The sequence below is a fragment of the Carassius carassius genome, chromosome 3 (assembly GCF_963082965.1).
Source record: "Carassius carassius chromosome 3, fCarCar2.1, whole genome shotgun sequence".
Lineage (NCBI taxonomy): Eukaryota > Metazoa > Chordata > Actinopteri > Cypriniformes > Cyprinidae > Carassius > Carassius carassius.
The window spans coordinates 18,409,673-18,426,716 of record NC_081757.1 but is presented as its reverse complement, the minus strand read 5'-3'; the positions used below and the strand labels follow the sequence as shown (position 1 = coordinate 18,426,716).

General features: G+C 37.7%; 1 protein-coding gene and 1 long non-coding RNA gene across 4 annotated transcripts in view; one reads left to right on the top strand and one right to left on the bottom strand.

Moving 5' to 3' along the window:
• The first annotated feature begins 10,979 nt into the window (after window positions 1–10,979).
• nod2 (nucleotide-binding oligomerization domain containing 2) lies at window positions 10,980–16,814 on the top strand. 3 transcript variants are annotated; one of them, XM_059531970.1, is made up of 12 exons: window positions 10,989–11,098; window positions 11,204–11,278; window positions 11,564–12,092; window positions 12,386–12,512; window positions 12,791–14,555; window positions 14,967–15,050; window positions 15,152–15,235; window positions 15,395–15,478; window positions 15,587–15,670; window positions 15,882–15,965; window positions 16,068–16,151; window positions 16,677–16,814. In XM_059531970.1, the coding sequence occupies exons 3-12, from the start codon at window positions 11,613–11,615 to the stop codon at window positions 16,747–16,749; spliced, it is 2,949 nt and encodes a 982-aa protein (XP_059387953.1). In that variant the 5' UTR covers window positions 10,989–11,098; window positions 11,204–11,278; window positions 11,564–11,612; the 3' UTR covers window positions 16,750–16,814. The 3 variants fall into 3 exon arrangements, with proteins under 3 accessions (XP_059387968.1, XP_059387953.1, XP_059387961.1); XM_059531978.1 differs by having other exon boundaries at window positions 10,993–11,098; window positions 11,567–12,092; XM_059531985.1 differs by lacking the exon at window positions 11,204–11,278 and having other exon boundaries at window positions 10,980–11,098.
• The window catches only part of LOC132122116 (uncharacterized), a 3,874-nt gene continuing 1,255 nt past the window's right edge, over window positions 14,426–17,044 (bottom strand). Inside the window, exons 2-3 of the long non-coding RNA XR_009426344.1 lie at window positions 14,642–14,677; window positions 14,426–14,550 (exon numbers count right to left, since the gene is read on the bottom strand). This is a non-coding gene — a long non-coding RNA (uncharacterized LOC132122116). The remainder of the gene's footprint in view (window positions 14,551–14,641; window positions 14,678–17,044) is intronic.

Genomic DNA, 17,044 nt, shown 5'->3' with positions numbered 1-17,044 from the left:
TCTTTGGGCGTTTTTTTTTTTTTTTGAATGTTCTGATGATTTCTTTGCTTGCATGTACACTCATCATGACTGCATGCAGAGATCTGTTTCTCCTTTGTTAATATATGTTGTTTGCATGTCTTGCTTCAAATGTTTCAAAGAGTTGCAGTCTAACACATGGCTAAAGAAAGTAATGAAGTCCTGTAAGTTTTAAGTTACAGCTAGCTATACTAACACATCTCAATCTCCACATAGACTACTGTTTGGAGTCGGTAAGATGTATGTTTCTGGAAAAATTTATATGCTCTTCAAGAACAAAAATCCTGCAAGGAATTATTGTAAAATAAAAGTTTAAGTGTTTTTTGTTTGAATACATTTCAAAATGTAATTTCTTATTTTGATGGCAAAGCTGAATCTTCAGCATCAATTTTTGCAGTAAAGACCAGATTTAATCACCACGAGAGCTTTCAATATGCGCGGCACGCGCCACTGAGTGACGTCTGTAGACTCTGTACTTACCCTAACCCTAACCCGGTCAGAGAGCACCTGTCCATCAAAAACTCACTATCCAATCAGAGTAGATCACTGTTAACCCCGCCCCCACGAGAGGTTTGTGTCAAAACTCCAAACGAAAAACTGCGAAGCAAAAGCGAAATCTGTGGCAATGCATTCAGAATCCACGATCAACGAAAACGAATCTTTGAAAAAAAAAAAAAGAAGCATATTTGAAGAGCCTGTTACATTTGAGCGATTGAGTTCATTTTTTTCATTTTCATTGTATTTTTCTTCTTTTGTAATGGCATATGTTTGATAGTTTCTGAAAAAGTTACGTTCAGTTTTATAAAGTTACATTCATTATTATTGAACTAAATGTAATTCCATAGTAAGTGAGCAACACTATGGGAATACACCAATTACTGTTCTGTGCTTATACAGTCTTACATTCTATCTATACAGAACAAGAATTTTAATGTCCCAGTATTGTCTACACAAAAAGCTTACATTTAATTTATCAGATGTAGCAGTGCATTCAACCTAAATTTGTTATCAGCATGCATATTCCCTGGGAATCAAATCTTTTAGCATTGCTAGGGCCATGCGCTAACATTTAAACTACTATAATGCCTACTTTCCTTTCTCCTAGGATGTTTTTCTCCTCAATTTAACAAATATTTTCCTCAAGAGTGTAAAAGTGACACCAGGTTCACAATGGGTGCTGAATTTGTGTTGGGACTGTATGTATGAAAGAGCCATATCTCTGTGTCACAAAAACAAACAGACAGCAAGCGAGCAAGCCAGCGAATGATGCTATTGACTTGAGCGTGAGTGAGGAGGCTGCTTCCATATGTGTGGAGTGCGCTTTGTCTCCTGTAGATAGACACAGTTCTTTGAAGTGCGGATTGGCCCAGTGGGGTGCTAGCTTCTGTTGAGAGGAGATGCTAAACACAGAGGATGTGAGGGACACGCGACTATGCGCTACACTATTACCCATACAGGAGCAAAGAGGTGAAAACGCAAATCCAATGATAATGTACATCTGTTCCAGAGTATTTAGAGGCTTTGAACATTTTTTTTTTCTTTTCTGCGGGATAAGCGGAGCCCTTTTTCTTACAGTATCTCACAACTTCAAAGCAGATTCTCTGGATAATGCAAATGATTGGAATATAGCACTTTCTGCAGGCTTGAAAGCATGAAAAGAAAAGAGAGAGGAGAAAAAAAAGTGAATTAAAGCTAATTGGTGTGGAAGGCTTTTATGTGTGAGAAGATGGGCGAAAATAAAGCACTTTATTAACTGTCAAGTTCTCTGAATTAGGCGAGACACTGGCAGAGTGCTAAAGTTCACATTCCCTCCATCTGTCTTTGAGGTTTGTTTGTAGCACTCAATGTCTCGGTGCCCTGTTGACATTTGCTCCACAGCAAGGGTTAAGAGTATGATGAGATAAAAGTCATTGAGATTAATAGCATCCCGTTGTAATCACAAGGCCGTGTTTGACGGCTGAGAGGGAAATGGTAATGGAGGTTTGAATGTGTCTGGCTATATACGTCTATGACTAAGAGTACACATTGCAATAAAAGCCTTTGTATGTCTGTAAATACATTTCATTTGATCAATTTAAATCGATTTATATATTTTAAAATTTTAAAATAAATGGTATTAACATAGATAAAAATAAAGTAGTGATGAATGAAAATTAAAAATAGCTGATGATAAGTGTTATTGATTTTATTTTGTTATTGCTTTTTATTACAATTTATGGGATCCCTTCCAAATAATGGTTTTGATCAGTGTTGTTGGTAAGACCAGTGTTATGTTATGTTAATGTTAAAATAAGTTAAAAATTATTTTTAAGTAAAAATTGACAGAAGAAATTAGCATTTTTACTTTCAAAACTTTGTTGAATTTATGTTATGTTAAAAATTGTTGCTAAAACATGAAGAACTTGAACTTAAAAAATCATTGCCTTGGCAACTAATTGAAATAAGTTAACGTACTAAAATAACAACAAATTAAAAAAAAAAATAGAATAGAAGAAATTTTAAAAGCAAAAACTTATATACTATAATAGTGTATAAATAATACTAAAACAATCCTTACTGTGACTATTGCAGCGCTGTGATACTTTGATACAACTGGAGAATGCACTTACTTAACATAAATCATACGGAAAAAAAAAAAATTAAATCATGCATGTTTAATGCTGATTTCTTACTCTCCAGAAATACATCAGAGAAACATATTCAGATAATGACCTCCATCTATTTGTAATATTGTTTTCGGATGGATTGCTCCATCGTAACTATCTCCACATCGGCCCAGGGTGTAGTATGAGTGGAATGTGAGGATGTGTGGAAACGTGGAGACATTTTTAAAGCCAGGAACCCAAGGGCTAATGAACTGTAGTGAAATATTCAGAAGGAGAGAGAGGGGGGAAAGAAGAGAATGCTTGAGGGCTATTTTTTACAAGACCCCTGTAATTATAGCATTTTAGATGGTAAATTAAGACACAAAATATGACATGATGCCATTAATAGATTAGTTACTTTGCTGAGACCAGGCTGTAGTCTTCCTACAAGAATTAAACTCTACTGTCACGGCGTATCCACGCCTTTATGGATATTAAAGCCTTTTTTTTTCTTTTTTTTTTTTGCTTGATCCAATGAGTTATGAATACTGGACATGAACAAGTGGCCCAATAGATCAGATCTGCACTTATGTACAAATCTTAACTCTCAGCTCAATTTACTGGATTTAAATGAACCCCTGCTTCAGATTTTATTTCGTATGCCCTTTTGTTTCTTCTGTTATTCTCAAGACACTTACTTTCTCAAAAGTCTGTAGGATCTTTTATGAGTCACTTGCATATTCTAATTTTGAGTGTTTCCTCCTGTGATCCCTCTATGGAGCCACATCCATCACTTCAAAAAAAAGTGTTTCCTCTCGAGTCACCTGCTATTCTTTTCATGGTGAATCAGTCTGAGATAAGCAAAAAAGTGTTGACTTGCACCTTTTCAGCCTTAATCCAAAAACTGCACGAGTCCACCTGAATTCCCTGATGTGTATATTTTTACATGACATTATGTGCAAGTGTTTTTTTTAAGTAAAAATTGACAGAAGAAATTAGCATTTTTACTTTCAAAACTTTGTTGAATTTATGTGGTCAGGCTCTAGAGAAGTAAATAAGAAATACAGATTTTTTTTTTTCCCACTGGCATTCAATCATATTCTGTTGAATGGTTGCTATGAATGTTTTGAACAACGATTCTCCACAGTAAACCAATGAGGGTATTGGGGTATTAACATTCTCACACTGCACTTTATTCCAAAAATGCTGGTGTGTATTTTGTCTTGGTGGTGAAAAAGCTTTTCAGAAACCATACAGTACCTGAGAAATGCTTCCACCTTATTTACAAAGTAAGAGCGGGCACAGCCATTTTTAACTTGAATGTGCACGGCTTTCATCTGCATCTAATTATTTTCATGTACAAAAACAGTCCATTATGATGTTACAAACTTATTTATACTATTATTTTAATCTATTAATGTAATCATAAAAACAAATAGTTGAACATTTTACAGCATTTTGTTCTTCCATTCTTATTGTATAGTGGCTAACATATAAGAGGTCCAAGAAATTCACACAGAAAACAGGATTTGCAAGGCCTTTGTTTCTGCCATATAGCCTACAAACATTGTAGAATTCCCACTTTTTGCCATTTTGCCTCGACACAGTTCATAGTCAGGATGCTGTAGTAAGGTTGGGCTTATGGCATTTTCACAGTGAGTTCAATTAAATTAAATTCCAATTATTCTGCTTATCTGCATCTGACATTACATATAGCCCTTGATTGACATGTTAATTCCATACAAACACGCTGTTGACACTTTTTCAAAGGTTGCTATCATAGTTAGCCCTGGTTATCTTTCTCAAACTCCGATGCAAAATGAGAAAGAGAGAGATAGTGTGCCAGTGCGTATGGGAGAGAGGCACAAAAAAAGTTTCATTGGTTTTGAGTAGATCATTGGGGCTCTTTATTTTTGCAACATCAAAGCGCTTGTGTCTGCTTTGATGTGGCAGCATGCTGTTTAAGGTACAGAGTGAATGGAAAGATGTCAAGCTGCAAGGTGCCTCTGTAGTTTGCGAGGAGGGCTCTGCAGAGCAGCAGATGAAAGGACCAAACAGGGTTTGATAATGAATGTCCAACAAGTAGCCCATCTCAGACAGCGCTCGCGCAGCGGGAGCCAGAGCTAACCTTCAACGACGCACACAACGCCCCACACTCCTCCTCTAACTACTATCGCTCACTCCCTTGCTCTCTCTTTTTAGCCGTCCGCTGAAAACTCCTGAGAAGTGAGCTTTAATCTTCGTGTCAATTAAAACTCAACACAAAGCAACCGCACAAACACAGATAAAGGCGCGTGCCTGCGACTGCGGTCGCATATGAGCTGCAACACGCGCTGGCACTTCTTCTGTTCAATTCTCTATATCTGAAAGACATTTGATCTCTTTCTTTTTGACAGAGCATGCCTCTCTAAGCTCCGCGCTAATTGGCTTCCAATTTCACCAAGACTCGACTCAATTAGGACATCGCTTACCGACTTGCCTCCCCGGTTTGTTTGAAGCCATTGTCCACCTCTGTGCTGACAGAGTTTTACATCAGACTCTCAAACAGTGTCAACTCACCTATTTCTTTGATGTGCTATTTCAGAAAAAAGTGCAAACTGACAATGTCCTGCGTTGCATGTGTGATGAAGTGTTGTTAGGCTGAACGCAGCTGAAGTCTGATCAAACGGAGGAATAAAAGTATCTTCATTGATGGTTTTTATAAAACCAGATGTTATATAAATTGTGTTGTCATGAAGGTGTGCCGGACAGAAATATGAATTTATGGCTGTTTTTATGGGATGAAAGAGATGTGCAGCAGACCTCTTCTTTAATAATGTAAATAGCTATCCTACTTCAAGCGGGAGAACACAGTCCAACACTTGCAGAGACCAGGCTCTATTAAAGATCATCTATACAGAAAATATGAGGGCTATTTTAGACTTGTGAAAAGTGGATATTCATTTCATGTTCTCTGAGGTAAATGTGGTATGGTATCCCCATACCTTCTGAAATTCCCTGGTGTGCTGCCCTTCCAAGCAGCCGTAACCACTCTGTGACAAGAGGAGCTCACCAACATGTCTGCATGTGGTAAAATGAGACCCTTAATGATAGTTAAGCTAGAATACCGAACCTTCAAATGATGTTATTAAATTATTTGTAATTAGAGTTAGGGCTGGGCGATATACAAAAAAAAATGATATCTCGATATTGTCCAAATTTTTACGATATTCGATATATATCTCGATATGTTTGCATTTGCATTTAAATAATAAAAAATAAAACATGATTTTCTTTTGCCCATTAAAAAAAAAAAAAACTATTTAGATTAAACAGCTAATTTAAGCAGTTAAAAAATCTAGACCAAGATATCACTTACTGCTTTTTATTAAATGAATACATGTAGGCCTATATGTAACTGAAGCAGTGCAAATTAAGTAACAGTTACAGAAAGTGCATTCTTCTTTTTAGTGCATGCAATTCACAATTTAAACTATGCAACTGGGATAAGTATTTTATTTAAATTTTTTAAACAAGTTTTTAAGCTAAGAACACAAGTCTGTCAACTGTCTGTGGTTTTAAGAGAAGCTCTGTGGCATGAAACTATGGTCCTACTGAGACTAAAAACCCTCTTAGATGGGGAGCTAGTTGCTGAAGCACATAGCTATTTCTTATATATAAATATATATAAATGAATACCAAAGACTTTTGCATTCTCTCTGTCTATATTATGGAAACTGGTAAACATATCAGTGAAATTCCCCAATAGTAATTCCAAATGGCCATAGCCTATGTTTCTCTATTCAAACATCAGCGGTCGAGTAAGTGCATTTATTTTGCGATCACAAATGCAAACAATACAGTTGAGATCTCACGACAGAACACAGACCGGCTGAACGACACTTTCATTAGATCGCTCAATTCCAGCTTGTTAGTGTTTTCAGATTATCGACGGCGGCTCTTCCGCAATGAGGAGTGAGCACGTGCGCATGGTTGCCAGATTGCTTAAAATAAGCAAACACCGGGCAGAAAATGTATCCTTGTAACAGCGGAGCTCTGATTGGGAGATTTAAACTCTTGTTATCTGGCAACCGCTATCATTACAGCTCTCGTAGTAGAGGGGCGTAGAGCAGTCAGCAGTTACAGGTTCCTTTTTTGGACATTCGGCGCGTTCTTTTGGGAAAGTATGCTTGAATTTGAAATATTCGATATTCCCGATATATTCAAATTGTACATCGTCGTCAAAATTATTCCGATGTTATCGCTAATATTCGATATATCGCCCAGCCCTAATTAGAGTACTATAAACCTGTCAGAAACATTCAATGTGTCACCTACCAGTAAAGAATCCCAAACATAGTGTGATCAGTGTAGTCTGATACCCAAACAAATTACTCAACCACTTCTTTTTAGTGAGTCAAAAACATAAAACACGAATAGTTATCTGATTCCGGAACAAAGGACATTTATTAACTGGTTCTTTTTAGTGAATCAAAAACATTGAGCATGACCAGTGTCACAGAGCTGATTCCAGAGAAACTGACTATTTTGAGCCAGTTCAAAAAGATGAAAATGGGCCGAAAAAAATGACTCTCGTGTTGTTTCAAACCTGTAATCATTTCTTCTGTGGAACACAAAAGAAGATGTTTTGAAGTTTCATTTCCCATTTCAGGTTTCTACTTCCATGTAATTTTCTTTGTCCGTACAATGTATGCCAATGGGAACAAAAATGTTTGGTTACCAGTATTATTCAAAAAATCTTGCATTATATTTCACAGAGAGGAAATCATACAAGTTTGGAATTTCTTTCATTCATTTTTTTTTTTATTATAGACTATATGTAGTAAATGAAGTACAAATGTCAGCTATGTATAGCTGTATGAAATACTGATGTGTGACTATACACATGTCTGCGTCCACTCCACATGTATCACCTACTAACGTTAGCCTATCATGATCACACCATCATGCTGAGGGGACAGTTAAATTCCTGCATCTGTTCCTGTCCTTCTTTATTTACAATTAGCATACGAGTCACAGTTTTACAAAATGTGAAATGACAAGAAATGAAAAAAACAATTGTGCTAAGGGAGTTCAATTCATGGTAATTCTCTGATTAGGATATTAGCATTTCTGTCAGAAGTCTCCTCTCTGTACCCCAACAGTCTTTGTGGAAAATCAACCCACACCTCACTGTTTGTCATTACATCTGTCATTGTCGGACTCATCAGAGCTTTATATTCTACACAGATAAGATGACAAAATAAGCATGGCACATGAGGAAATATGAGATAAAGCAATCATGACAAAACAATAGGCAATAAAGGAACGAAACAAATCTATTTCCCAAGTTTTTATTATGTAGATCAAAGACAAAGACAGACTGGAGAAGCCACATATCTCTGACACACATACTTTAGGTATAAAGAATATATTTCAGAAAGTATTATGACAATAAGCCTGATTTGACCAGGACGTCTAATTTCATTTTCAAGCCTAAAATCCTTAATATTTTCCTCTAGTTCTGAAGCTTTTTGATTTTTGATTTATTCAGTTTTGAGTGTACAGTAGTGCAACTAAAAAATAAAACAGAGATAAAAACTAGAGTAAGAAAGCTGTAGCACACTGAAGGTAATCTGTTTACAACGTCTGTCTGCACACTGCTGCTCTGTTTCTGAGTCACTAGCTAATTGTGCTGTCACTGTCAGCACATGTCAGCTGGCCACTGCATGACTGTTCCTCTGAGTCCAATGCAATGCCAGAAATGCACCACATTCAGCATGATAGACAAGTTCATTGAGAGACACTAAAGAGAGTGAGTCATTTAATTTGGTTGTCTCTCCTTAATGGAAGAAAATGACCATTGCTGCAGAATTATTTATCATGGTCTCCATTCTGCCAACCTGGGTTGTGTACCATTCAGAACTGAATTGAAAATCTTCCTTAATTTGAAATTAAATGTAAATGCATAAATTGAGAAAGCAAACAGGATGTAAAGTTGCATTTAACATTTTAACCTATGAAGATACAGTTCAAATAAACTGAAATTAAAAGAAATTAATGTAACAGTATTTCTTTAGACTGGCCAAACAGGCTATGTCTTTTACACTGTGGACGACAGAGCTACAGAGAGATGAAGACATCATGCTGATGAGCTCTGGTCTCATCAAAGCCAAACAGCCCCCACACAGGATCAACACCAAACCCTCACAGCACCTTCCACTGCCCACACCACCATAAATGTCATTTATTCCTCAGCTGACTACTGGGTCTCATCATCAGAAGATATCATAATAATTTGCTTTATTTGAGCAATTAAAACTCCAGAACTGACAATTTAGGATTTAACTGTTCAGTATTTGCTCTTGAGTCTACATAACACTATAAGCCTACAGAACAGAATCATTTCCTTGAGTGGTTTAAGGCCCTAAGTAGTCAAGGCCACTAAGCTATCAAAGAAACAAATAAATCAAATTAAATTAAATAATTAGTTGAAATTGGCTGAAAATGTTTATTTAACATTGTTAATACATTATAGGAAATGTAATAAATTGGAATTGGAATAAATTTACCTTTCAAATGAATCTCTTTTACTGGAATTCTGCATTGTCTGTCATTTATTCAGTTGTTCATCTAAACTGTCAATACTCAATTTAAATAGACTAGCTGATTTAGTGTTTCTCGTGAATATAAATTATATCAAAGGTTTTATACATTATGTAATAGTTTAACCAGGGTAAACTTCTTGTTACTGGTAGGGGGCCATTTGAATGGTCAATGGTCTCTTTAAATAACTGTACATTTCGTGAGACCTGTTTCTATTTAATTTCCATTAATAACACATTGGCTGATGCACCATCAACCTTTAAATTCTAAAATTATTTCTAAATATTTTACATGATGTTAGACTTCCCTCTGGTGTATGAAGGGTGGTCCTGCATGTTTCTTTACAATTGTGGAAGTGAAGTTACTTGTTCAAAGCAGAGAGATGGCAAACCGTTGCTACGTTTATTATTTTGTCAGTCATCGAAAGAGAATTTGTTTAACTACATTCACTTCCGCATTAAAACGCTCCCGAAACTTTGCCTATAAGACCAGTGTTGGGGAGTCTCGGGGAGCACTTCTTGATGTGACAGAAGCTGTTTAGCTTTATTTTGATTAAAAATGAGGGTTTACAGGATAAAAAGTGATTAGTAAAATCACTCTTTGTACTTGGCGTAGGTTTAGGGGGGACGCTAGGTACTAGTCCCTATCAATATTTTGAGATGACAAATTTGTCCCCACCAATATTTAACAAGCTCCTTTGAACTGCTATTTGTATCTTTGCACTGCTATTTGGATCGATTCTTACGGCCACGACGACAGTACAAGACACGCTGTAATTTGATTGGCGGCGGGGTATCTGACAGGCTACACGTGCGGGCTGGGACTACTTTTGTGCTTGCACTAGCAGCGAGCGGGTGGTGTGTGTGTGTGTGCGCGCGCGCATGTTGACGACAGCCGACGGTAAGTTATCAGGGCTGTCTCTGTGCCACATACAAAGGCCAGTAAAAACATTTTAATATTCAGTATTTTTGCCCCTTTTTGTACTTTGTAGATGCCACCCAAGAAGAAAAAAGACATAAGACATAAGAAGCTTTTTCGTAAAGCAGAGTCAGAGTGTAACGTTAATTAGGCAAAATAACTAGCTATCCAGTAGCCACACAAATAAACTAGCAGTAGTGACTGACCAGGCTTTCAAATGCAGATTCTACTGTGGAAAATAGTATTAACTGGTGATAGTATGCGTTACCCAGGATGATAGAATGCTACGTTAGCAAGTAACAATGTCAATTAGCCTAGTACCTTAACTTAGAATCTTGCAGTCAACATAAATGTGAGTGTACTGGAGGGTAAATAGTGTTTATAATAGAAAAGGGTTATTATATTTATTTATTTAGATTTGTTTCCTTGTGGCAGAGTATTTTTTGTTAGTGTAAATACTAATGTACATAATTTATGTTAATAAAACGTTTGGTTTGTTTAGCATTACACAGTCTCAGGTTTTTATTTTTATTTTTTGAGAGTGCATTTTTGAGATTATACAGTTATACTAGCTCTTTAGGGACAGTATGAAGGATGGTATATCGGGGTCAGGATACAATATAATGAGATGAAGTAGATTCACTTCTGTATTGTGATATTCTGTATTGCCAACAGTCTGAAATAAAAAAGGAAATCACCATAAAATCACTTGTATCTTACAACAAAATAATTCCGGGGGGGGTCGGGGGTGTCCCGTGGTGTCCCCACCAAAGCTGAGACCAAACCGACGCCCATGCTTGACACTAACTTTACGTCTTCTATGTAACAACTTTAAACAAAGGCTGGATTATGTGTAACCGACTTGACAGTAAGAACTTCCTGAAGATCGGAAAGCAGCGCCTCCACTTTCACTTTCAGTTCGGACGATCATAAAGTGGCTAAACGGTCTATAAGGACAGAAAAGCATGTTTGTGGTGTTTTCATATTCTGGGGTATTTACCAGTTACTTTATATCTAGTGTAATAACTAGTAATCTTGTTTCGTTTGCGCAATATTTTCGAATATTTAAATAACACGCTTTTGTTCTGAAATGATAGGTTACAGGTAGTCTATGATCATACCTTCTTAGTGGGGGAGCAATGACATTCAGGATATATTTTAGTTATTGTCTGGTAAGTGTTTCTTAAAATTACGTTTCCTGATGCGGAGTATATATTTATAGTATATTTTGATAATGTGCCTTATTTAACTACAAGTACAATCATCACGCCCTAGGCTTAAGTTTAGGAAAGTAAACAATGAGAACTCGGTAAGAAGGAGGAAATGGGTGTCCAATGGAAATGTAGCTGTTTAGAGTACACAGTGCATGCCATCTCTTTGATATCTAATAAATGCCACAATATACACTTACAAAAGAAGTCGTGATGTTTTTGGTCTTCACTATCTCGTCCCTTTAGCAGGGTTCTGATTGTGGTTGTTGGCTTTGAGACAACACTGAGTATCACAATGACTGCTCACCAGTTGATCCTAAAACAACGAGCAGAGCTTCTGGCGGTCCTGTGTGGTGGAGGCAATGCCGAACCTCTGGACTGTGTTCTGGACCTGCTCTTGGCTTGTGAGGTTCTTGTCTGGGAGGATTACCTAAGCATACGAGTGGCGGAGAAACCTTTATGCTCCAATGTCAGGCACCTATTAGATGTGGTGTATGATAAAGGAGAAGATGCTTGCAGCCTTTTCTTGGCTGCGATGAACCAGGTCATACCTGAGGAGCAGAAGGCTGGCCTGTGTTTTGGGAAAGAATGTGCTGTGGTGGACAAGAACAGACCAGACACTGCAACTTTAACATTACTGGCTGACAGGCCAGTGTTAGTGAGAAAGCTCAGAGATAATATTGACAGAGCACTGAATGCTTTATTGACAACTGGCTGCTTCACCATTAAAGATTGTGATGCGGTGCAACTACCTGTATACACACCCTCACAACAGGTAACTTGTTTGAATACTACTTTAATCCATAGTTTTTTTCTTTGTGTTATGAAACCCCTTAAATTTAGTGTTCCCCATAATTACTCCTGAATTTACTGAACAATTTTCAAACAATTCCCAAATGAAATGTGTCACACTGTGATATACGTATATCTCATACATACTCGAAATGAAACAGTTTTCCTCTATTACTTATTAATTGCAATTCAGTTTGGTATGTAAATATTTCAAGCTTGTTAACAGTAAATGCCCATTACATGTGGATAGACAGTGATCTTGTTGGATCGTGGCAGGTTCGGCGGCTGTTAGACCAAGTGAGGTTTAAAGGGGAAACTGCTGCAAAGACCTTACTACAGTATCTAGAACAAACGGAGACAACCAGACCAAACCCTGAAGATAAAGAAAATCATCTTTCTGCCAGTATGAAAATTTTTTCAGTTGTGTGGACAGGGTATCTTTGCATTTCTTTGTATTCGGTGTTACTGTCTGTCAACTGCACAGATATGGTCATAATTATGTTGCCACCCATAATTATGTCATCACTGTATTAAATATAAATCATTATGAAATAATATTTTTCATATTCATTTCCTTTTTTCTCATAGTTACATACTCAAAAACATAAATGTAAATGTACTGAATACAAACTATATATTTGTCAATACAATTAGTTTTTTTTACTTGCATTGTTTCTCCAGATTGTCTGCTCTACCAGAAGAAGCTGCGAAGCTCTGTTGCTGCCCAGTCCCATTCCCTTAGCACCTATGGTGGGACAGGGCGTTTCTCCTTGGATGACATTTACACCGACAGTCTTCTTGAAGTGATCGATGGCTCTGGTGAAACTCTTACGCTAGGGCTGGAGGATGTGGTGGGTCCCTTGGGGACTCTTAATGAGGAGGCTGACACCATTCTTGTGTCTGGGGAGGCAGGAAGTGGCAAAAGCACACTGCTTCAGCGACTGCACTTGCTCTGGGCAAGAGAAGCTTTGCTCACAAACACTTTCCTGCTGTTTCCCTTCAGTTGCCGCAAGCTAAACGCAGAGCAGAGAGAACTGTCTCTGAAGGAGCTCCTCTTCCTGCACTGCTGCTGGCCTGATCGAGGTCAGGATGAGGTTTTCCAGTTCATCCTAGACCACCCCAATTTGGCCCTCTTTACCTTTGATGGGCTCGATGAGTTTAAACAGGGGTTCACAGATGAAGAACGCCACTGCTGCCCCACAAAGCAAGTGCCTATACCTGTTTTGCTTTTCAATCTTCTGCAGGGTACGCTAATGAAGGGAGTTATGAAGGTGGCCACTAGCAGGCCACAGGCTGTGGGCCCATCACTGAAGCGCTATCTCCGCAAAGAAGTGCTCCTGAAGGGTTTTTCTCCTGGAGGGATTGACTGCTTTGTTAAGAAGCATCACAGTGACCCTGCTATGGCTAGACGTGTCATAGAGTCCCTCCAGGCTAACACAGGGTTATTAAGTCTTTGCCACATCCCAGTCTTCTGCTGGATTGTGACCAAGTGCCACCAGGAGCTTCTAGGTGGTCAAGACGTTATTACCCAGACAATTACTGATGTCTACCTCCTGGTCTTACAGCATTTCTTTCAGCGAAAGTCACCTCAGTCCCAAGGAGTCTTGGGAAAGGCCTGGTTGGAGGAACATTTGGACACAGTTTTAAAACTTGGACAGCTGGCACTGGAAGGTCTTGAAGCCTCTTGTTATGTGTTCTCAGGATATGAGCTCCAAAGAAATGGACTGACAGAAAAGGAAGTCAGCCAGGGTTTTCTCATTTACTGCAATGACCTATCTGTTACAGACTGTAAACGCTATGAATTTCTGCACATCACCTTACAATGCTTCTTCGCTGCTCTCTATGTCGTTCTCAATCGTAACATCGATCGTTCTGCTGTCTCCAGACTCTTTCATCCCCAGTACAGGCAGTTGTCAGGTCTGTCTCAAAGATGTCTGGGACACTGTATTGACAGTTCTGTAGAGGAGCTGGAATCCCATGTGACAGAGACACCAAACCTCCAGATTACAGCTCAGTTTGTGTCAGGACTTTTATCCCAGCGGCACCATGATCTATTGCTAGAATGCTGTCCTATTGCTGTGCGGGAACGCAAGGTAAAGCAGGTAGTGAAGTCTTTGTCTAAAGGTATGCAGAGGCATTTCAAGTCCATTCCTCGTCCTGTAGAGGGTGAAAAGAAGAGCATGCACGCCATGCCAAGTTTTGTTTGGCTAATTAAGTGTATCTATGAAATGCAAGACAACAGTATTGCTCAAGATACCATGGCTAAGTTGGATGTTGAGCACCTGAAGCTCACCTACTGTAACATTGGTCCTGTGGAATGTACTGCGCTGGCGTATGTGCTGAAGTACCTGCGGAATCCTGTTGGGCTCCAGTTGGACAACAATTCAGTAGGAGATGTGGGCGCGGAGCAGCTTCTTCCATGTCTACATATTTGTCACTCCCTTTAGTAAGACGAGAGGTTATACTCGTTGTTTTGTTTGAAATGTTGTTTAAAGGAATAGTTCACCCAAAAATGTAAATGTCATCACCTACTTGTGTTCAATGACTCAGCCTCTTGTCACTCCAAACCTGTATGCATTTTGTGGAACATGAAAGAAGATATTTTGAAAAAGACTCTTATTTTTATGTCCATACAATGCAAATCCATGAAGTACAATGTTGTTTGGAGCCCCAAAATAAAATTGTACGTATCTTACAGTATGTTCTGCGGAAGGAGGAGGTAATACAAGTTTGGAGTGATGCACTGAAAAAGACATGGTGACAGATTTTTCATTTATGGGTGTTTATTCATTTTTTTCTAAAAACTTTTTTTTTTTTTTTTTTTGCAAATTGATTTATATGAATTTGAATCCTTCAGTTTAAGGAACAATAACATATCAGATGAAGGAATCCGGAAACTTCTGGAAAAGGGAATGAAGTGTGAAAACTTCCAAAAAATAGCGTGAGAATATTGAACATCTTAACTCTGCATTTTATGAATAACATATTTTATTGTTATACTTAGAATACTCGACTTTCATTACTACTTCAATATTTCTGCAGGCTTTTCAACAACAACCTCACAGATGCTTGCACCCAACACTTTGCTTTGCTGTTAAAATCAAAGCAGAACTTTCTGTCTTTGAGGTCAGTGCTTATTTCAGGTCAGATAATTATGTACTTTTTCTGGCCTGTCGGAAGCTGATGATTTTAATAATAATAATTTAAAAAAAATTACAAATAATTCAGTTTGTACTGCACATGTAGAAACAGGTTTCTCTTACAAAATATATAACTCCTTTGTAGGCTTGGAAACAATAACATCACGTCGCAGGGAGCAGAACAGCTGGCAGAAGGCCTAAGCTACAACCAGTCTTTGCAGTTTCTTGGGTGAGGTCAATAATGAAAGCGATTAATTAAAAAAAAATATTAATACTATATTAAGCTATATTTATATAGTATTTATATTGTATTTCCATTCTGACTTTTCATTTCCAGATTATGGGGTAATAGAATTGGGGATAGGGGAGCTGAGGCATTGGCAGCTGCACTGAAAAATAGCACAACGCTAATATGGCTAAGGTAATCTTGTATAGCACTATATTACCATAATTCTGCATTTCATTTAGAAAAAAAATTATAATAATAATAAAAAAAACATCCAGTTTAAAATAAACTTTCAGCTAAAAAAAGGTTGCCCAGTCAGATCTAAGTAAATTTTAGTGCTGAGCTACGCTACAGTATGCAGCAGGTGATCATTTTCGTGGGTAGTGATAATATTGGTTTGTTTCAGTCTGGTGGATAATGGCGTGGGCAGTGCAGGTGCATGCGCTCTGGCTAAACTCATCAGTCAGGGCAAAACTCTGGAGCAATTGTGGTGAGTAATCCACATTGTTTCTTATTTATTTATTTATTAATTTAGATATTTACAGGCCTGTATATTCCTGAGATTTACATGCCCTCTCTTTCTTTCACATAGGCTAAATAAAAACTGTATCAGCAGAGAGGGGGTTGAGTGTCTAATAGAGGCACTGAAAATGAACTCTAGTGTACAGGAAGTCTGGTAAGGTATTTCTTTTTTTGTATTTTTGCTAACTCTGTGTGCTTGTTTTTAGTCAATAAATTAATTCATGTGTTTTCTCTAAGAGTGGTATTATACTCTTTCTACTCTCATCATTGTATACAAAGGTGAACACAATAAAAGCACAATAGAGAGCATACATTCAGTCAAGACTCAACAGGAGTGTTAACAGACAAGTGTTAACAGACAAGTTAAACCGTGTACTCAGGTTGTCACATGTGGAAGATATACATTTGCATTACATTATTTCTGGCCAAAACAATAGTTAAATATTTAGACATTTTTGTATGTATTTTGCTGTTTAATTAATTATTCATAGTTGTTTAACTATTTAAATTTTCCTGAAAGTATTATAGCTGGGTGTTTAGCAGCGGGTTCCATTGTTACAACTTACCCCATTCAGTTTCAATAGAAATTAATTGCTTTATTAATACCCATGCCCGATGAATGGTTTGTGTTGTGAATAATGCTCTCAATACAAAGCCTTTTTGCTTTGTGCCCTTAAAGGCTGAGAGGAAACAATCTGAGCCCAGAGGAAGAGGAGGAGCTGAGCAAGCAAGAAAGCAGATTGATCTTCTGAGAGCAAGATGGCTCTGTAATGCCTGCCATCAAACTCCCAAATGCAAAGCTCATCATTTTTACTTAAAACATGCAGGAATCCATGGCTTAGCTAGTCAAAACTGCCTGTCTTGTAGCTAAAATGCTTATATGGTGTTGAGGTATATCTTAAAAGCTAAATATCTACGATACCAATCAGGGCAACATTTCCCAAAAGCATCATAAGCCTAAGTTGGTTGTAGATCCAATGGCTTATGATGCAGAATGTCATATGGGGCTGGACAATGACTGTCTGAGATGCTGTGTTAGAAAACCAC